The sequence below is a fragment of the Puma concolor genome, chromosome A3, assembly GCF_028749965.1.
Source record: "Puma concolor isolate L17-30 chromosome A3, mPumCon1.1.hap2, whole genome shotgun sequence".
Classification (NCBI taxonomy): domain Eukaryota; kingdom Metazoa; phylum Chordata; class Mammalia; order Carnivora; family Felidae; genus Puma; species Puma concolor.
The window spans coordinates 67,053,106-67,076,374 of record NC_141669.1 but is presented as its reverse complement, the minus strand read 5'-3'; the positions used below and the strand labels follow the sequence as shown (position 1 = coordinate 67,076,374).

General features: G+C 36.0%; 1 protein-coding gene across 7 annotated transcripts in view; it reads right to left on the bottom strand.

The window, feature by feature from the left end:
- Positions 1–23,269, bottom strand: part of CCDC88A (coiled-coil and HOOK domain protein 88A) — a 141,206-nt gene that overhangs the window by 49,338 nt on the left and 68,599 nt on the right. For all 7 annotated transcript variants that reach the window (XM_086701076.1, XM_086701079.1, XM_086701081.1 and 4 more), the window contains exons 9-13: positions 12,266–12,347; positions 9,705–9,863; positions 8,115–8,261; positions 7,385–7,529; positions 3,667–3,851 (exon numbers count right to left, since the gene is read on the bottom strand). In XM_086701076.1, coding sequence (XP_086557202.1) covers positions 3,667–3,851; positions 7,385–7,529; positions 8,115–8,261; positions 9,705–9,863; positions 12,266–12,347 — 718 coding nt within the window. The remainder of the gene's footprint in view (positions 1–3,666; positions 3,852–7,384; positions 7,530–8,114; positions 8,262–9,704; positions 9,864–12,265; positions 12,348–23,269) is intronic.

Sequence of the window (23,269 nt, the reverse complement as noted above, 5' to 3'; positions counted from 1 at the left end):
TTTTTTGGATTCTGCCTCCCTCTCTCTCTGCCCTCTCCTGCTTGTGTTCTCTCTTTCTCTCTCAAAAATAAATAAACATGAAAAAGTCTTTTAAAAGAATAGTAAAGAAGTCTACGAATTTTAATAGTCTTTACATAAAGCAAGCTGAATTTTTCTATTTTATTTTTTTTAAATATTTTTTTTTTTTTTTTTTTATTTTTATTTTTGGGACAGAGAGAGACAGAGCATGAACGGGGGAGGGGCAGAGAGAGAGGGAGACACAGAATCGGAAACAGGCTCCAGGCTCTGAGCCATCAGCCCAGAGCCCGACGCGGGGCTCGAACTCACGGACCGCGAGATCGTGACCTGGCTGAAGTCGGACGCTTAACCGACTGCGCCACCCAGGCGCCCCTTAAATATTTTTTTTTAACATTTATTTATTTTTGAGACAGGGAGAGACAGCATGAACGGGGGAGGGACAGAGAGAGAGGGAGACAGAGAATCTGGAACAGGCTCCAGGCTCTGAGCTGTCAGCACAGAGCCTGACGCGGGGCTCAGACTGACAGACTGCGAGATCATGACCTGAGCCGAAGTCGGATGCTTAACCGACTGAGCCATCCAGGCGCCCCTGAATTTTTCTATTTGAATGTCAATGGAAGATAACCACATATGGAAGACAACATTCCAGTAATATCTCAAAAGCATCAAGTCAAATCTTTTTTTTTTGAAAGAGACAGTGCACATTGTGCTGGGGAGGGACACAAAGAAAGAGAGAGAGAGAGAGAGAGAGAGAGAAAGAGAGAGAGAATCCCAAGCAGGCTCTGCACCACCAGTGCAGACAGCCCAGTGTGGGGCTCAAACCCACAAACCGTGAGATCATGACCTGAGCCGAAGTCAAGAGCCAGAAGCTTAACTGACTGAGCCACTCAGGTGCCCCTCAAGTCAAATCTTATCCACTTACTCAATTTGACGTGTTCAGGAAACTTTTAGCTATTTATTACTGATCTGGTTCTCCCACTTAAGACTGAAATATATGGGTAACAGTTATTTAATTAAACTCATTTGTTGTCTTACATCGATGGAATTCAAGTGAAACATTTAGTTTACAAAAGATACCTTTCATACAATGAATTTATAAAACAATGCTAGAATCACTAAAACTTTATTAGAATTCAAAGCTACTTTTAAAATCAAATTACAATTTCCAGTCCCAATTATATATAATGACAACCAAAATAAAACTGTTCCAAGTTCTATTTAGTTTTAATTCACTCTTACTTTTATACTATACTGGTTATAAAGTGCTTATTAAGATTATTTGGTTAATGGATAAAAGATGATGCTGTGGGAGGCGAGATGGGCTAAATGGGTAAGGGGCATTAAGGAATCTACCCCTGAAATCACTGTTGTACTATATGCTAACTTGGATTTAAATTAAAAAAAAAATTAAATTAAAAAAATTATCAAAAAAATGATGCAAAAATGTCTTAAAAGACTAAAAATCTGGCAAGACAATCAAGAGGTCTACTTGCATAATCTAAGGCAGTGGTTCTCAAAGCATGGCTTTTTTCCCCCCAACAAAGCAGGAAGACCATCACTTAGGAATTTCTTAGAAATGAGAATTCTTTGCTCCTACCCCAAACCTATCAAATCAGAAGCTCTGGGTATGGGGCTCAGAAATTTGTGTTAAACAAGTCCTGAAGGTGATTCTGAGGCATACTATAGTTCAAAAACCACCGATCTAAAGATTAGGGAGATTTTCATAAGTGAATCTAGAAATCCAGAATCTAAAGAAAAACCAGACATGGCTGACTACATATAGAAATAACAAATTCATAATGGCTTATGTATAAGAACATTTATTACAGTATTATTCACTGTGACCAAGACCCAGAAACACATACTGGGAAGGAGATGTGATAGGAGATATTCATGATAAAAATATCATGTATGTTGTCATGATATGATTCTATTTATCTACAATAGGTATATGTGTGTATGCAGAAAGATACTCAAAAATAAATTACTTGGTCTGTTGCCCAACTGGAATATTTCTGTTGAACTAAAACCTTGTTCAAATTCAGGTTTCACAGTGCCTAAATTGTGGTCTCTAAATACCATTTTCCACTAAAAGGAACAAGGGCTTTTTGGAGAAATGGCTGTTTCCAGATCGGGGGCAGGAAATGTTTAAGAAGAACTGAGTTACGGTGAAAAGCACAGAGGCTCACAAGGAGTGCTAAGATTGTGTCACAGGGACTCAGGAAGTAGCTTAAAGAGGTGGAACAGTTAGAAAAACAAATGCAGTAGGCTGAAACACTTCAAATATTTTTAAATCCATGAATTCATAAAGACAGTAAAAAAAAAAAACCTCACTCATTAATTATCTCAGGAGGATAGGAGAGAACTAATTCATTACCAGGAAACTGGTAAATAAAAGAATCAAACATTCATCCTGCCTTTTCCATGAGAATTCCTGAGAGTAAATGGATAGTTGTTTTTTTGAACCAATTTTTATTTTTATTTTGTTTACTTTTAGAGGATTTGGTGGTATTTTACTTATTTTGTTTTTAAATATTATTTTTGAGAGAGAAAGATTGGGAGAAGGGGAGGGGCAGAGAGAGAGAGGGAGACAAAGAACCTGAAGCAGGCTCCAGGCTCAGAGCTGTCAGCACACTGCCCGGTGTAGGGCTCAACTCATGAACCTCAAGATCATGACCTGAGCTGAAGTCGGTCGCTTAACTGACTGAGCCACCTGGGGACCCCTAAGCAAACCTTTTCCATGACAACCAACATGACAAAAGAGACAATTAGGCACGTACCTCATGACTGAAATAGACTCCTTATGAATATTCTCACTAAAAACTCACTTTGAACTTGATTAAGCCTACAGATAAAATAAGACCCACAGGGAACAAAAGAACTTGCTAAGGGACACAGAGAAAAATCTAGATTGTGGGAAAACTACAAAACCACCTGGTTTCTTCAACAGAAAAATTGCTATGTAAGGAGTAAACTGGGCACCTGAGTAGCTCAGTTGGTTGAGTGTCCAACTTCAACTCAGGTCATGATCTCACTGTTTGTGAGTTGCTGGCAGCCTGTCAGTGCACAGGGCTTCCTATCCTATGTCCACCTCTCTCTGACCCTCCCCTGCTTGCAATGTCCCCAAAATTAAAAAAATTAGAAAAAAGTTAACCTTACACTAAAAAAAGACTTAATAGACACATCAGTAGATTGAATGTACTGATATATTTCAATTCATATTTTAACAAAACGAAAAAAAAATCCCAATGACTTGGAAAAACTGAAATGCTAACCAAACTCTATTAAATTTTTCAATGTGATAAAGTCACTGTTCTTGTTTTTTAAAAAAAAAATCCTTACTTTTTAGAGATATATAATGAGGTATTGGTGAAAGGATACCATGTCTAGGATTTACTTCAAAATCCTACTGGTTGTGAAGAGAGCAAGCAAGGGCAGAAGTAAGAGTGGCTGTAAGTTAATAATTGCTAAAGTTGAATGAGTATAGGAGTTAATTCACTTCACATTTATATATGTTTGAAAATTTCCATAAGTTAAAATAATATTGAGAATACATTACATTAAAAACTGGAAAATAAATGATCTAACACAGGGTTATTTACACTTTACATATATTCAACATTACATTAAACATTAATTTTTATTTACCTTTTTACTTAGTCTTTGATTTTCTTTTTCAATTTTCAGGATTTTGGAAGTGTTGCCTTCGGCAGAATCCATAGTACTCCGAAGTTCTTCCACAGTTTTTGTCAGACTCTGGTTTTCCATCTCCAACTTCAATAATCTACTTGATGTTAATTCATTCACTTCATGGCCCAAGGATTTTTGTGGTGCTATAATAATGACAAATATTGTCATTGGTAAAAACTATATTTACTCAATACTATTTAAAATAATGAGTGTAAATGCACTACATCACCTGGTCCTTAACTTTATAAAAAATTTATAGAGTTATATATAAGATAGACACAATGAAAAAACATAGATAAAAGATGGGTAAATCTTGAGTTTTTAATGTACCCACAAGCATTCTAGAGGAAAAAAGGTACAAAATTTAGACTGAACAGACTACAGTTGCAGTTCCAGTTCCATGAGAAACTGCTTGACAATGCCCAAGCCATTTTAACCACAAAACTCTTAGATTATTTGTACAAAATATGGTTATTGCTCTGTGTGTCTGACAGAGATATCATGTGATTCAAATAAGAAGTATAAAGCACATCCAAGCCACATATCAAAAATTAAAGGAAGACAGTCTAAGGGGGAAAAAAATCCTAATTTCCTAATCCTGATTCTGAGAAAGGCAAGACAGTATATACTGGTTACCTTGAAAAAGTCTTTCTCTAAACGAAGAATCTCTGCTAAACTTGAGTATAAAAACAAACATGTATACCATTTTGCCAAAAAAATCGTATTTCTAAGTCAATTTCAGCATAATTCCATTTTTTAACATAAGAAAACTCAGTTTCTAGTTCTATATATGATGTAAGTCCAAAATAACTATTTTTAATAACCCTAAAGCAGATTCATTATTTGATGATATAAAAATTAGGATTTAAAGTGAAATATAATACCTAGAATTCACTTTGAAACCCCAGATTTCAGGAAGGGAAATGGAGAAGTACAGGAAGGCATTCTAGGTCTATCTATTTTTGTGTATGTTTGAAATTCTCCGTCATTTTTTAAAAATTTATTTATTTGGGGAGAGAGAGAGAGGAAAAAACACGAGTTGGGGGGTCAGATAGAAAGGGAGAGAGAGAATCCCACGCAGGCTCTGCATTGTTAGCACAGAGCCCGAAGCAGGGTTTGATCTCATGCTGTGAGATCATGCATGACCTGAGCTGAAATTAAGAGTTGGATGCTCAGCCAACTAAGCCACCCAGGCGCCCCAGAAATCCATCATTAAGAACACACACACACACACACACACACACACACACACACACACACACACACACCAGATCCCCACAAGCACACATTCTTTTCAAAATCAGGTATGATAAAATATCCTCAGACTGTAAACAAAGAAAGCCTCAGTTCTTCTAGCTTTTGTTCCAGTTAGCATATTATTAATCTTTTATTAAAAGCTGGTATAATTGATAGTCACTTTTTTTATTTTTATTAAAATTTTTTTTAATGTTTTTATTTATTTTTGAAGGAGAGAGAGAGAGACAGAGCATGAATGGGGGAGGAGCAGAGAGAGAGGAAGGCACAGAATCTGAAGCAGGCTCCAGGCTCTAACCTGGTAGCACAGAGCCCAACGCCCCAGACTTTTTACATTCCACTAGTTGTCCAAGTCTTCTTCAGTAAAACTTTGCTTCATGATCTGTTAGATACGATACTCAATATACCTTAGTAATACTTTCAATACTATCATGTTTCTTCTTTTTTTTTAAGTTTATTTTTATTTATTTTGAGAGAGGGCAAGCAGGGAAGGGGTGAAGAGAAAAGGACACAGAATCCTAAGCAGGTTCCATACTGTCAGTGCAGAACCCGATGTAGGGCTTTAACTCACGAACTATGAGATCATGACCTGAGCCAGAGTCAAGGGTCGGACGTTTAACCAACTGAGCCACCCAGGTGCCCTATCACTGTATTTCAAAGATGCTTCAGGTCAGACTATAAAGAATTAAAAAGGATGCTTACAAACATTTTTTAAAGTAATCTCTATGCCCAATGTGGGGCTCAAACTCAAGACCAAAAGCTGCATGCTCTATCCACTGAGCTAGCCAGGAGCCCCCTTAGAACACATATTTAACAACATGGAAAAATGCCTACGTTATAATCTTAGGTGAAAAGAAGAACCTGAATTGTATATACAAATTGATCTGATGATGTCTAAAATATTTATTTGTAGAAAAATTCTGGAGGCCATTTTTTTAAATGCAAAGGGGTTTCAGAAATTATTAGGAACTTTAATTTCTTCCTTTATATTTTTCCACATTTCACAGATTTTCTGGAAAGCAATTCTCTTGTACAGTTAAAAAACAAAACAAAACACACCATATTAAAACAAATATTCAGATCTATGACCCCAGCTAAGATGAACTGCAAAACAACTGTGATGGTGATGATGATGATGATGATGATGATGATGACGACAATGACGACAACAACGATGATAAAAATAATAAACACTCAAATAACTACCATTTACCAGGTACTCTACTAATGGCTTCATAAGCAGTAACAAATTCAATCTTCACAATAACTGTACAAGGTAATACTATTTTATTGTTCCCATATAACTGATGAGGAAACTCTTAACAAAGTAATTTTAACTAGCAGTAGAAAACATTTGTTTGAATTGTTTTTTAATAACTCAATTTCACAAAAAATACAATAAAAAAGTTCCACAAATATTTTAAGTAATATATCTCAGCAAGTTCACAGTCTGAATATCATCACTTACTGTGTAGTCAATTTACATGGGGGTCCCAGAATTTGAAATTAGGTTCTCATGTGTAAAATTAGGAAAAGCCTAATGGTAAAAAAATATGATAGGTCATCTGTAGAAGTAAGTATCCTATAAATATCAGATTATAAGCTCTCTCAGACCTTGTCAACCTCAGCATCATATCCACAGGGCTGGATATAATATTTTACACATGGTAGATGCTTAATAAATATCTGGAAGGAAGGAAAGCAGGTGAAATAATCTAATACTAGGTAACTGAGGAATTCTGGAACGAATCTAATTCAAATAAATGTGACCTGGACATAATTTCAATAAAGTAAATCAGTATCAGCATACTGAAGGCTATAACCCAAATAAGGAAAAAAGAACAAAGTTAACAATTTATCTGAGGGTCTTTCATTATCTCTAGGGTATAACTGGGCTGGACTGCTTGGTAGATACAGTGCTAAAATGGAGAGAGAGTACATATATTGATGAAAGTAGCCATAAAGATCCTTAACTTGCTTTCTTCTGGCTATATACTGACCTAAGAATCTTCCCAATATGTTTTGACTTCTTGTTTAGGTTTGTCTATAGTTAAAGAACACACTGACCAGCTAATATGACTTTTCTGTTCTATTAAGTAGATGGCTTTATTTCTCAAAATAAGTTAATAAACTTGGTATCTCAGCTTCCTATGATGTTAATGTGAAACAGTGCCTAAAAAACTGACCAAATCTGTTACTACACTCATAAAGTTGAGTTGTAAGATGTGTAAAGATAAGGACAAGACCCAGGAATGCGGCCATGAACATACTACTCTGTGAACTATCTAGGGAGACATCTGGCCTCTTAGACCTCTCCGGCTGGGGAAAATAAAAAATTGTAATAAAATATCCAAAAATGTAAGCATAAATACAACTTCATGCATTCATTTATGCATTTACATTAAAAAAATATCGGGAATACCTTCAGAGAGTTCGCTAGTTCTAGATATTTGTTCCAGCTCCCAGCCAAGATGTAATGATTCATCCATACTTTGTTTCTGTGCCATTTCCAAAGTCATATTTTCTTCCATTAATTCTTCAATCTTTTTTCTATCCATATCACGTTCCTTTTTTATTGTCAGGGAGTAGGAAAAGAAATGAAAGCTAAGAAACAGTACAATTTCAAGCTAAATATGTTCTATTACTTATAACTTTTATTTATCAGAAACTGAATAATATAGGATAAATTTTGAGTTCCTTAAAATTTTCAGTTTGAAGGCAATAATCAGTTATCATTCTTAATACTAGTCATTATATTGACCAGGTCTTTGATATCCTTTTAAAGTGATCCTTGGGAACACTGAAAACTTTTCTTCATATATTTTAATATATTTACTGGTATAATAAATGATACCTGACCTAATGCTAAATTTTAGCAAATTGTTTTCCTTCTATATTTTAAAGGCATGTTTACACAACAACTTATTAGGGTGTTTTCAAAGGAGAAGACAAAATTAATAACTAATATGTCTAACAAAAGCAGAAATTTTTACTACTCCTGTTTTTATACAGAATTGGAAGCTTCTAATTTACTTAGCTACCTCTTCTCTGTTAAAGCCACAGGAGCTAGCCATTGTTGTCATTATGGGGAAATCAGATCAATCTGAGATTTCCTTGGAGGCCACGCAACTGATCAACCTTACATTACTTACCATTTCCATATCATGCAGTTTAGCTTTCAGTTGTAAATTCTCTTTTTCTAATTCATGTAATTTATCAGAACGAGCTCTAGTTCCTTCTAATTGATCTTCCAACATGGTTTTTGTTTCTAATAAAACTTGATTATCTTCTTTTAATTCCTATAAAAATTTCAAATAGGCTTTATCACAAATATATTAGTATCTGTTAATTTTTCAAAGCTCTAAAACATAAATTCTTTATTGTAAGGTAAGACATTAAGCTGTCTCTATCAACAGTTCTTTATGCAAGAGTAAAAGCTACTGAAAATAGAGATACAGTTAATGTTTTCCTGGTTTCATTTTTTCCCTCAGAATTTATTACGCTATTGCTATTATGCAAACGTAATACTCAATACTTATGGCTAGGATGAGTAACACAACTACAATTCACATAAAATTGTCAGGGTACATTTAAATTCCTTTAGTCACAAGAATAAGGAACTAAGTATAAGTAGTCTCTCTGATATTCAAGACACAAACAAATCGCCATAGAATCAGGGCTTAATTTTTTTGCTGAAATAGATTTAAAGATTTCTCTCTACTTAAAGTGTAACTTGAAAGTAAAGGGCTTGGGTTTTTGAGTAAAATACCAAGACCTGTGCTAAGACTCACAGAGACCATAAACTAAGGCTCTATTAATAAATATTTTACATAAACATCTTGAGAAAACGCTTAAAATCCATACATATGTTTTGAAGACATGTGTTCACAAATCTGTCTTGCTGAACTATATGCTAGTGGTTTATAAACTAAAGTCAAAAGAAAGTACATTAAAACAGTGGCATTTATAAGGATCTCTTAACAGTGCCATGCATATATTGTTTCAATAAACGGCAAAGAATTAATAGGCACCTTATCTTTGCTATCTACTGGGTCTATTTTCTGGTAACTTTCAGGCTAAAATGTTCTAACTACTTTCTGTTGTAATGTTCTCACTTCTTGATTTTGCATACTCCTTCCTTCTTATCACCATACTGAAACTGATAAAACTCTCCTCTGTTTGAAGAAATGAAGTTAACTCGGAAAGAAAAACAGAATGTAGAAGCAAGTACTGTCAAATTCTTGCTGTCAAACTCAACTTCATGTAACACTGAACTGCAACCATTAAGTAAGAAAAATTGTCTTTTTCTACACACACACACAAATACACCCACACACATATTATTAGGGGAGAGATTGAGAGAGTGCCTTCATTAATCCTAGTTTAGCATTCTGAGTTGAACAGTGATCAGAAACATGCTTTGCTTTCGCTTCTAGAAACAAGTTTGAAATTAGAAGTATATACTTTATTTTGACTGTGAGGGAAGGACTTCAAGTCTTTCCTACCTATAAGACTAAATAAAAGAATGAAAGAACTTGAACAGTTCAATAAAATTAATAATGTCCAGAGATCCCTTTTTACAAGTATAAGCAATATGCTGATCTACCACCATAAGATAAGCACCTAGAGGTATTTACAGTTTGTTCAACATTTCAAAAGTTCCTTAAGTTTATTACATGCAGTTTGAAAAAACTTAACTTTTAAACAAAATAATTGTGAATGGTTTAAATTATGCAACATACCTCAACTCTTGCCTTATAAAATTCAATATCATGTAGTCTTTCTTTGTATCTGCTGACTTCACTTTCAAGCTTATCCACTCTGATTGCCTTCTCCCGAAGTGCATCTAATTCATCTCGGTACATTCTAGCGGAACGAGCATCCGAAAGCAAATTCATGTTCTAAATATAAACAATTAATATTTTATTTTCTATTTTCAAATTGATAATCTCTGGTTGCACAATTCAATGAATTTAAAAAACAAACCCAACAAATTGTATGCTTTAAAAGTGTGAATTTTAAAAGAAGCTGTTGATGAGGGCCAGTATTGACCAATGCTATACCTTGGCCAGAGGCTGCACTGTCACCCTGGCTGGGCAACTTCGCCAAGGCCACTTCTGATGGCATTTCCAAGACCTACAGCTATGTCACCCTGAACTCCGGAAAGAAACTGTGTTCATCAAGTTTCCCTAACAGGAATTCACTGACCATTTTGTGAAGACCCACATCAGAGTCTCCATGCAGAGGACCAAAGCTCCAGCTGTGGCCACCACATAGTTTTATACAAGAAAAATACAGCGAGTTAAAACCTGTTAAAAAATGTATATATATAAAATAAAATGGGATGGGGAGACATATGAGGTCTTTTTTAAAAAAATCAATACAAATTATTTTAAAATATATATTCATATGCAAATAAAAACACACCTACATATAAATTTTTATGTAATGATTATTTAGGAATGTAAAAAATATGAGGATATTTCAAATAAGTTAACCTCTAGTTAACATAACCATTTGCAATTAATTTAAGGTGTAAAAGTTAACTTTAAAATACAGGATAATGAAAATACAGAAGAGGCAAACAGTATTACTAAAGTTGGTCATTAGTTACTTTAGAGAAATTACGTTTCCATCCAGATGTATTATAATTTACCAAAATTCTGCTGAGTTTTTCAAAACTTCCAAGTGAATGATTAGTTGCATATGATTAGTGTTTATCTTAATAACATTTAAGACAAGTATTAAAATTCAATATTTAATAGCTCTCTCGTAATCTTTTAAAACAAGTTATCAAAGTATGTTCCAGAGATATCTGTGGGGCCCTGAAAGGGTTTCATGTTCATGAGGTCAAAACCATTTTCATAATAACACCAAACCATTATTTGCTTTTTTCACTGTCATTCTCTCATGAGGGCAGAGTGGAGTTTTCCAGAGGCTACATGGCATGTGATAATACACCGAACGAAAAACAGATACGAGAATTTAGTAGTTTTTAGTTAAGCTAGGCATTAAAGAGATTTGCAAAAATGATTAAAAAAAAAAGACTTGCAAAAATGTAAGAGTACCAACATTCTTTTTTTGTTGTTGTTTTGTTTTGGAAAATAATGGTTATAAGCATGTAATTTTTATGTTAACATGGAATAATTATTTTTAAATAAACATTTTTCAAATTCTAAGTTTTAATTTCAAATATAGAAAATAGATATAATCTACATCAAACAATCCTCATTAATTTTTAATAGGAGAAAAGAGCCTTGAGACCAAAAGATTGAGAACCACTCACTGTTTTACAGTAAGCACACATACAAAAACCCATACTATTAAGAAACAGAATAGCAGCCACAGCATATCTAGAAATGAAGATTTTGATTCCCATCTCATTCATCTATAAAGGTCCAAGTTTATGATCCTGCAAGTGGAGTATTCCCTGAATTAAAAATAGCAAGTTAGGGGAAATAAGGAGAAGAAATAATTATCTAGCTTCACCACAATCCTTATCATTTACGGGTAAAAGAAGACATTGTGCACTACCACCAAATAAAAATGAAACATAACAAACATTTAAAAAAGTGAATTTTTTTTAAGTTTATTTATTTATTTTGAGAGAGAGAGAGAGAGAGAAAGAGAGGGAGAAAGAGGGACAGTGCGAGTGGGAGGGGACAGAGAGAGAGAGAGAAAGAGAATCCCAAGCAGGCTTCACAGTTAGTGCAGGGCCTGACACTGGGCTCAAACTCACAAACCATGAGATCATGACCTGAGTTGAAATCAAGAGTCAGACACTTAAATGACTAAGCAACCCAGGTGCACCCCCCCCACCCCAAAGTGAAGTCTCAAACAATCTTGCTTCGAGATGAAAAAAACCACAAAGCTTTAGTAAAATAAAAATAATTTTTAAAAGGTAAAAAAATTAAAAAGCACTGTGTCATATATAAGTTACCATAACTATCAGAGAGACCAGAGACCTAGGGAGATACACATAAAGCAGCATAATTTACAGTAGGGTTATTCTAGCTTCCAAGCCCACACAAACCAAATACATAAAAAGAGAAACTTGGAACTACCTGAATCCTAAGAGTTTCTTCTGAATTCTAGCAAAGTATGAGCAGCACTGATAAAGAAAAAGCAAAGTCCAAAGACTATGAATTCCAGTTTTGGGATTTTAGAACAGAAAAACACTGAAAAATCATCTTTAAGCCTCAGTGACCTCATAAAACATTAAGATAAAGGCTATAAATTATAAGGAGTAAAATCAATTTCTAATTACATACTGGTCCTATATAATAAAGTTTCTGGTACAAACCTCTTGTTGCAGCCTTTTTAGTTCTATTTCCATTTGCTCAAGTTCTTGTTTACAGTCCAACAACTGTTCAGTCTTTTCCTCCCTTAAATGAAAAAATTGTCAATTAAATAATCAGTTTAATGTTTTTGAAAACCGTGATCATCATCTGCATCAATACAAATATATTATCATTACTAAATATCTAGTTGAAAACCATATTAGCCATACGCTAACAGAGGGGAAAAAGACAAAGAAATGGATATTAAGAATGTATATGATTTGATGACATCAATCAGACTCCCCTTTAAAGTTCCCCAAAGGCTAATCTTGACGACTGACATCCTCATAGTTTATAAGGTAGTTTCTCTCTCTTCATCTTTCTTCCCATCCCCCATTCTCACTCTCCTTTTTGTCTTTCTCACTCATCAAAAACAAATAAACTGGAAGAGTTTTTAAGCAAGGCACTACTATGTGGGTCTGAGCCATTTATATATATATATATAAATATAATGCAGGGGAGGAGCAGAGGGAGAGGGAGACACAGAATCCAAAGCAGGCTCCAGGCTCTGAGCTATCAGCACAGAGCCCGACACGGGGCTTGAACCCACATAGTGTGAGATCATGACCTGAGCCCAAGTCGGATGCTTACCTGACTAAGCCACCCAAGCGCCCTGGGGGTGGTCTGAGTCTTAAAAGGATCTCCAACTATTTTCAACATTTACTGTGGCCTAAAGGAAAAGTACACACTGCCACACAAATACCTAAAATATTTATGTCCCTATTGGTTTCTTCCCTGTAGTCTATAAACATCTTCCAATTTCTATTCTTTTCCTTCTCTTTATACTACTTTACTTTCCCCATTTCCTATCTCCCTTTCAGAGCCAAGCTGCTCAAACTCAAGTTTCCATTCACTAACTCTACTTTTCCACCTTCTGTTCTTTAATTAAAAAAGGTAAAGCATTCACTGCACAATCTGTTGCTGACCTCTCATAATACCTGTACTTTTTTGAGAACCATAATTTTTAATTGAGAAACAGTCCCTTTGTGGACTCCATTTTCATTGTAATGAATAATGTTTTGGTAAATAAACTCATTATGCATAAGATACTGTGTATATAAGGGGGACCTAGCTGGCTCAGTCCAAAGAGCATGTGACTCTTGAACTCAGGGTCATGAATTTGAGCCCCATGTTGGGTGTAGATTACTTAAAAGGGAAAAAAAAGCCAAAAAACCACAAAGAAAACCTCGTATATGTTTCAGGACAGATTTCCAAAAGTACATTACATGTTTAAAGGTTCCTGAAATGTACTGTCAACATCCCTGCAGAAAGGTCATTACCAATTTATAATGCAAGCATCAGAGGATAAAATTGCCTACATGAGAAACAAGTTAACAATTGAAAATTTTTGAGTTATTATTCTAATTTGCATTTATTTGAATACTACGACAGCCTGGAAGAAATGGATAAATTCTTGGAAATATATAAACTACCAAAACTGAAACAGGAGAAACAAAAAACTTGAACCAACTAACAGCCAGCAAAGAAGTTGAATCAGTAATCAAAATCTCCCAACAAACAAAAGTCCAGGGCCAGATGGCTTCAGAGTTAAATCTACCAAGCATTAAAAAAAATGTTTTTAAGTTTGTTTATTTATTTTTGAGAGAGAGACAGAGAATGAGCGCAGGAAAGGGGCAGAGAGAGAGGGAGACAGAGAATCCCCATGTGGGGCTCCAATTCACAAACTGTGAGATCACGACCCGAGCCGAAATCAAGAGCTGGACACTTAACCAACTGAGCCACCCAGGTACCCCAAATCTACCAAACATTTAAAAAAGAGTTAATACCTCTTCTTAAAACTATTCAAAAAAATAGAAAAGGAAGGAAATCTTCCAAATTCATTCTATGAGGGAAGAATAAAGAATCCACTAAAAAACAGATAGTGAATCCACTAAAAGATAAAGAATACACTAAAAACAGAACTATACGCCAGTATCCCTGACAAACATGGAAGCAAAAATGGTCAATAAAATACTAGCAAACTAAATCCAACAATTCATTAAAAGAGTCATTCACCACAATTAAGTGGGATTTATTCCTGGGTTGCAAAGGTGGTTCAATATTCACAAATCAATGTGATACACATTAATGAAAGAAAGGATAAAAACAATATGACCATTCTAAATACATGCAGAAAAAGCATTCAACAAAGTACAAATCCATTCACGATAAAACCCTCAACAACGTAGAGTTAGACGGAACATACCTGAACATAATAAAGGCCACATGTGAGTAACACAGTGAATATCATGCTCAATGGGGAAAAACAGAGCTTTTCCCCTAAGGTCAGAAACAAGGTTAGGAACAAGACAGGGACTCTCACCACTGTTGTATGACACAGTACTGGAAGTTCTAACCACAGCAATCAGACAACAAAGAGCAATAAAAGGCATCCATACAGGCAAGGAAGAAGTAAAACTTTACTATTTGCAGATGACATGATACTCTACAAAGAAAACTCTAAAGATTCCACCAAAAAACCTGCTAGAAATGATACATGAATTCAGTAAAGTCACAGGATACAAAATGAACATACAGACTATCTGTTGCATTTCTATACAAAAATAATGAAGTAGCAGAAAGACAAATTAAGGAATCAGTCCCATTTACAAAAGCACCAAAATATTAAGAAACCTAGGAATACACCTAATCAAGGAGGTGAAAGACTTCTGCTCTGAAAACTATATAACACTGATGAAATAAATTAAAGGGGACACAAAGAAATGGAGAAACATTCTATGCACACGGATTGGAAGAACAAATATTATTAAAATTTTTACCCAAAGCAATCTACATATTTGATGCAATCCCTACCAAAATACTAACAGCATTTTTCACACAAGTAGAACAAACAATCCTAAAATTTGCATGGAATCAGAAAAGACCTTGAATAGCCAAAGCAACATTGAAAAAGAAAAGCAAAACTGGAGGCGTCAAAATTCCAGACTTAAAGTTATGAACAAAGGATCAAAAGGTATAGTACTAGCACAAAAACTGATGCATAGATCAAGGGAACAGGACAGAAAAATGCAGAAGTGAACCCACAACTATAAAGTCAATTGATCTTCGACAAAGCAGGGAAGAATATCCAATGGGAAAAAGACAGTCTCTCCAACAAATGGTGTTGAAAAACTGGACAGCAACATGCAACAGAATGAAACCAGACCACTTTCTTACACAAACACAAAAATAAATTAAAAATGGATTAAAGACCTAACTGTGAGACCTCAAACCATAAAAAATCCTAGAGGAAAACACAGGCAGTGACCTCTTTGACATTGGCTGTAACAACTTCTAGATATGTCTCCTGAGGCAAGGGAAACAAAAGCAAAAATCAATTATTGGGACTTCACCAAAATAAAAAGCTTCTGCGCAGCAAAGGAAACAATCAACAAAACTAAAAGGCAAACCTATGGAATGGGAGAAGACATTTGTAAATGACCTATCTGATAAAGGGTTAGTATCCAAACTACATAAAACTTGTAAAACTCAACACCCAAGAAATGAACCATCCAATTAAAAAATGGGTAGAAGACATGAACATTTTTCCAAAGATGACATACTGACACATGAAGAGATGCTCAACACCACTCATCATCAGGGAAAAAAAAAATCAAAACTACAATGAGATATCACCACACACCTGTCGGGAAGGCTAAAATCAAAAGCACAAACACAACAGCAAGGATGTGGAGAAAGGGGAACCCTCGTGCACTGCTGGTGGGAATGTAAACTGGTGTAGCCAATCTGGAAGACAGTATAGAGGTTCCTCAAAAACTTAAAAATAGATGGGATGCCTGGGTGGCTCAGTCAGTTGAGCATCCAACTCTTGATTTCTGCCCAGGTCATGATCCCAGGGTTGTGGGACTGAGCCTCGCATCAGGCTTGTGGAGCCTGCTTAAGATTTTCTCTCAGGCGCCTGGGTGGCTCAGTTGGTTAAGCGTCTGACTTTGGCTCAAGTCATGAACTCATGGTTTGTGAGCTCAAGCCCTGCATCGGGCTCTGTGCTTACACCTCAGAGCCTGGAGATGGCTGCAGATTCTGTTTTCCTCTCTCTGCTCCTCCCCATTAGCACTCTCTGTCTCTCTCTCTCTCTCTCTCTCAAAAATAAACAAACATTAAAAAAGAAAATTAAAAAACTCTCTCTCTCCCTGGCTTGGCTTGTGCTGTCTCTAGAAAAAATTAAAAATTTAAAAGCAGAACTACACTACCAGTCAGCAATTGCACTACTAGGTATTTATCCAAAGAATACAAGAATACTAATTCAAAGGGACACAAGCACCCCAATGTTTATAGCAGCTTATCTATAATAGTCAAACTATGGAAACAGCCCAAATGTCCATGGAGAAAGAAGACATGGTACATACATATACAATGGAGTAATACTCAGCCACCCAAAAGAATGAAATCTTGCCATTTGCAACAATGTGGATGGAGCTAGAGAGTATTATGTTAAGTGAAAGAAGTCGGAGACAAATACCGTATGATTTTACTCATAGGTGAAATTTCAGAAACAAATGAGCAAAGAGGGAAAAAAAAAGAGAGAGGCAAACCAAGAAACAGATTCTTTTTTTTTTTTAATTTAAAAACAAGTTTTGTTTTTAACATTTATTTTTGAGAGAAAGAGAGCGTGAGCAGGAGAGGGACAGATCGAGAGGGAGGCACAGAATCCGAAGCAGGCTCCAGGCTCCTGAGCTGTCAGCACAGAGCCCAATGCGGGGCTCGAACTCATAAGTGGTGAGATCATGACCTGAGCTGAAGTCGGATGCTTAACTGACTGAGCCACCCAGGCGCCCCAAAAGATTCCTAACTATAGAGAATAAAGTGATGTTTACCAGAGGGAAGGTGGGTGGGGACATGGGTGAAATAGGGGATGGGGATTAAGGAGTACACTTCTTGTGATGAGCACCGGATGATGTATGGAAGTGCTGAATTACTATATTGTACACCTGAAACTCATATAACACTGTATATTAACTAACTGGAATTAAAATAAAAACTTTTTAAAAAGCTATTAACTTCTACCATTTTTTTAAATATTCATTTTTGAGAGAGAGAGAAAGCGTACAAATAGGGGAGGGACAGAAAGAGGGGGAGGCAGAGGTTCAGACGCCAGCTCTGTGCTGATAGCAGAGCGCCTGAGGCAGGGCTCGAAATAATGAACTGAATCCTGAGACTGTGACCTGAACCAAAGCTGGACACTTAACTGACTGTGCCACCCAGGCGCCCCTACCTTTTATGATTTATAAGATATTTATAAATATTTCTATACAGTTGCTGAATGCTTTTTTAAAAAATTAAAAACAAATTTTATTTTTATTATGGTAGCATATTTTTAACATAAAATTGCAATTTTAGTCATTTTAAGTGAAAATTTAGTGGCACTGGACCCACAAACGTATGGCCAACTAATCTGCCAAAGCAGGAAAGAATAGCCAATGGAATAAAGACAGTCGCTTCAGCAAGTGGTGCTGGGAAAACTGGACAGCGACATGCAGAAGAATGAACCTGGACTACTTTCTTACACCATACACAAAAATAAACTCAAAATGGATGAAAGACCTCAATGTAAGACAGGAAGCCATCAAAATCCTTGAGGAGAAAACAGGGAAAAACCTCTCTAATCTTGGCCGTAGCAACTTCTTACTTAACATGTCTCCAGAGGCAAGGGAAACTAAAGCAAAAATCAACTACTGGGACCTCATCAAAATAAAAAGCTTCTGCACAGCGAAGGAAACAATCAGCAAAACTAAAAGGCAACCGACAGAATGGGAGAAGATATTTGCAAATGACATATCAGATAAAGGGTTAGTATTGAAAATCTATAAAGAACTTATTAAACTCAACACCCAAAAAATAAATAATCCAGTGAAGAAATGGGCAAAAGACATGAATAGACACTTCTCCAAAGAAGACACCCAGATGGCCAACCGACACTTAAAAAATGCTCAACATCACTCATCATCAGGGAAATACAATCAAAACCACAATGAGATACCACCTCACACCTGTCAGAATGGCTAACACTAACAACTCAGGCAACAACAGATGTATGCGAGGATGCGGAGTAGAGGATCTCTTTTGCATTGTTGGTGGGAATGCAAGCTGGTGCAACCACTCTGGAAAATAGTATGGAGGTTCCTCAAAAAGCTAAAAATAGAACTACCCTACGACCCAGCAATTGCACTACTGGCATTTATCCAAGGGATACAGGTGTGCTGTTTCGAAAGGGCACATGCACCCCAATGTTTACAGCAGCACTATCAACAATAGCCAAAGTATGGAAAGAGCCCAAACGTCCATTGATGGATGAAATGATAAAGAAGATGTGGTATATATATACAATGGAGCATTACCCGGCAATCAAAAAGAAGGAAATCTTGCCATTTGCAACTACGTGGATGGAACTGGAGGGTATTATGCTAGGTGAAATTAGTCAGAGAAAGACAAAAATCATATGACTTCACTCATATGAGGACTTTAAGAGACAAAAGAGATGAACTTAAGGGAAGGGAAACAAAAATAATATAAAAACAGGGAGGGGGACAAAACAAAAGAGACTCATAAAAAGGGAGAACAAACTGTGGGTTACTAGAGAGGTTGTGGGAGGGGGGATGGGATAAATCGGTAAGGGGCACTAAGGAATCTATCTACTCCTGAAATCATTGTTGCACTATTTTGGATGTAAATTAAAAAAATAAAAACAAGTTAAAAAAAAAAAAAAGAAAATTTGGTGGCACTAATTACATTTACAATGTTATTAAATAAACTATCACTACAACCTGTTCCCTAATCTTTTTCATCACCCCAAACAATTCTGTTTTCATTAAGCAGTAAGTCTCCAATTCTGTCATACCTCTAGCAACTCCCTAATATACCAGTCTCCTAATTTGCCTATTAAAGATTTTAAGTGGAATCATACAACATTTGTCCTTTGTATATAGCTTACCTCACTTAGCAAACTGTTTTCAGGACTCATTCATGCTATAGCAGGTAGTAGAATTTCATCATTTTTATGCCTGAAAAATATTCCATTGTATACTAACAGCACATTTTGTTTATTTAACAACAATCTGTTCATGGACACTTCAGTTGGTGCCATCTTTTGGCTATTGGGAGTAATGCTGCAATGAACAATAGCATACAAGTACCTGTTTTGAGTCTGTTTTCAATTTTGGGGGAATATATTTAGATGTGGAATTGCTAGGTCATATAAAAATTCTTTGTTTAATTCTTTGAAGGATATTTAAACGCTTTTAATTTTATGTTTTTCTGGATGTTTACATATTTAGCATCTTTTATACAAATAGAGGAACCACTTCTTTTATAAATACTTCTTATGCTCTTTTGCAAAGCTCCTCACCATCTAGAGAACAAATACATACTCATTTATATTTCTTTCTGATTCTTTCACCATTATTTCATTTTTTACATTTAACTCTTTAATCCATCTGAAGTTCACTTTGATGTATGTGAAGTATGAATTTAAATAATTTTTCCAAAAAAGTTATCCATGAGTTCCAGCCTCATTAAGAAATAATTCCTTTTTGGGGCACCTGGGTGGCTCGGTCGGTTAAGCATCCGACTTCGGCTCAGGTCATAATCTCACGGTCAGTGAGTTCGAGCCCCGCGTCGGGCTCTATGCTGACCACTCAGAGCCTGGAGCCTGTTTCAGATTCTGTGTCTCCCTCTCTCTCTGCCCCTCCCCTGTTCATGCTCTGTCTCTGTCTCAAAAATAAATAAACGTTAAAAAAAAAAAGAAATAATTCCTTTTTGCACCCATTTGCCCATTCTATCCCCAACAATGAGGCTTCCATTTACACCTCCCTACTAATACTGTTTTTCAGTACAGTCAATTACCTCCTTAGTGATGAATCCAATGGATTATTTTTGGATCTTTTACAAGAAGTCAATACAATTAACTCAGTTCTTCTTGACACCCTCTCTCCTTTGGCTTCCACAACTTCACACTATAAGGTTCTCTACTCCTCCTCTATATATTAATTCTCTGACCTTTTTGCTGATTTCATGTGGTGTGCCCATCTTTTGGCTAACAATTATCAAGCTCTTACTATCTGTGTCAGGCACATTTGTAAGCACTTTTCACTTTGCCAAGCACTCAATCTTCACATAAGTCTCTAAAAAAAGTACCAATGATATCAGTTTAAATTTACTGGTCACTTTAGATATTTACCACACACAACAACACTACAGTAGGCACAATTATTATTTCTACTTAATGGGCTAGCAAACTGAGAGCCTTAGATCAAGTTAAGTTGGCAATGGTCACTCAGTGAAGGAGTGTGTTGAGCCAGGAATCACACTCAGGCAGTATGCCTCCGAAATTCATTTTTTCAATGTGAACATTCACCAAGAGTCAACCACTAGACTTAGATTAAAAAAAAAAAAGTCAACTACTAGGCTAGCATCTCTTCATTAAAAGATAAAACTGATGTTATTCTCCTATTCAAAAAAATCTTCCACTGATCCCCACTGTTTAAATCCAACCTTCTAAGTACTGCATACATGACCTTCCATGTATCTACACCTTCATTTTCAACTTAATTTCTTGTAATGCTTGTCCTTATAGCCTACTGAACTTGTTGCAGTTCCTTTTTAGAATACCCAATAAATGCCTAGGTTGAAATGTAATTATCTCTATGAAATCTTCTTGACACACCTCCCATTTCTCTTCCAAGTCAGAAATGACCAAAACTCCTATGGTTTCAACTGCAGGCTATACTGACTTCTAATACACTTCCAGGGGTTCACATTATTTCATCCATCCACTTAAAAGTTTATCTCACAACTCAATTTTAAAATGGGCAAAGGATCTGAAAAGACATTTCTCCAAAGAGGATATACAAATGTCCAACAGCACATGAAAAGATACTCTCAACATCTTTAGTCATCAGGGAAATGCAAGTCAAAACCACAATGAGGTATCCCTTCATACCCACTAGAATGCCTATAATCAAAAAGGTATATAATAAGAAGTATTGGTGATGTTATGGAGAAACTGAAGCCCTCATACATTGCTGGTGGGAATGTAAAAATGTGTGCCAAATAATTTGACAGTTACTCAAAAGGTTAAACATAGAGCTACCATATGGCCCATCATTTCCATTCTTCAGTATATATCCAAGAAAACTGAAAACATATGCCCACATAAAAATGTTCACCATGAATGTTCTTAGGAGCATTATTCATAACAGTCAAAAAGTGGAAACATTCCAATTATCTACTGACTCATAAAGGGGTAACCAAAAGGTGGTATATCCATATAATGGATTATTATTGTAAAAAGGAATGACATAATGATACATGCTACAACATGGATGAACCTTGACAACATTATGCTAAGTGAAAGAGGCCAGACACAAAAGGCCATATCCATTTACATGGATGTCCAGAATGAGTAAATCCAGGGAAACACAAAATCTATTAAAGGTTCCCAAGAGCCAAGGGCAAAGAGGAATAAGGAATGACTGCTAATGGGTATGGGGTTTCTTTGGGGTTGATGAAAGTATCTTAAAATTAGATACTATGTGATAGTTGCACAATTCTATGAATATACTAAAAACCACTGAATTACATTTTTAAAGGATGAATTTTCTGATACATAAATTACCTCAATAAAGCTGTTATTTAAAAAAGAGTTAATATTTCCCTGATGAGGAGTGACATTGAGCACTTTTCATGTGCCTGTTGGCCATCTGGATGTCTTCTTTAGAGAAGTGTCTATTCATGTCTTCTGCCCATTTCTTCACTGGATCATTTGTTTTTCAGGTGTGGAGTTTGGTGAGTTCTTTATAGATTTTGGATACTAGCCCTTTGTCCGATATGTCATTTGCAAATATCTTTTCCCATTCCGTCGGTTGTCTTTTAGTTTTGTTGACTGTTTCCTTTGCAGTGTAGAAGCTTTTTATCTTCATGAGTTCCCAATAGTTCATTTTTGCTTTTAATTCCCTTGCCTTTGGGGATGTGTCAAGTATGAAATTGCTGCGGCTGACGTCAGAGAGGCTTTTTCCTGCTTTCTCCTCTAGGGTTTTTGTGGTTTCCTGTCTCACATTCAGGTCCTTTACCCATTTTGAGATTATTTTTGTGAATGGTGTAAGAAAGTGGTCTAGTTTCATTCTTCTGCATGTTGCTGTCCAGTTCTCCCAGCACCGTTTGTTAAAGAGACTGCCTTTTTTTCCATTGGATTTTCTTTCCCGCTTTGTCAAAGATTAGTTGGCCATACTTTTGTGGGTCCAATTCTGGAGTCACTCCTCATCAGGGAAATAAAAATCAAAACCACACTCAGATATCACCTCACGCCAGTCAGGGTGGCTAAAATGAACAAATCAGGAGACTATAGATACTGGAGAGGATGTGGAGAAACAGGAACCCTCTTGCATTGTTGGTGGGAATGCAAACTGGTGTAGCCGCTCTGGAAAATAGTGTGGAGGTTCCTCAAAAAATTAAAAATAGATCTACCCTATGACCCAGCAATGCACTGCTAGGAACTTACCCAAGGAATACAGGAGTGCTCAGGCATAAGGGCACTTGTACCTCAATGTTTATAGCAGCACTCTCAACAATAGCCAAATTATAAAAAGAGACTAAATGTCCATCAACTGATGAATGGATAACGAAATTGTGGTTTATATATACAATGGAATACTACTTGGCAATGAGAAAGAATGAAATACGGCCTTCTGTAGCAACGTGGATGGAGCTGGAGAGTGTTATGCTAAGTGAAATAAGTCATACAGAGAAAGACAGATACCATATGTTTTCACTCTTATGTGGATCCTGAGAAACTTAACAGAAGACCATGGGGGAGGGGAAGGGGGAAAAAAAGTTAGAGAGGGAGGGAGGCAAACCATAAGTGACTCTTAAAAAATGAGAATAAACTGAGGGTTGATGGGGGGTGGGAGGGAGGGGAAAGTGGGTGATGGTCATTGAGGAGGGCACCTACTGGG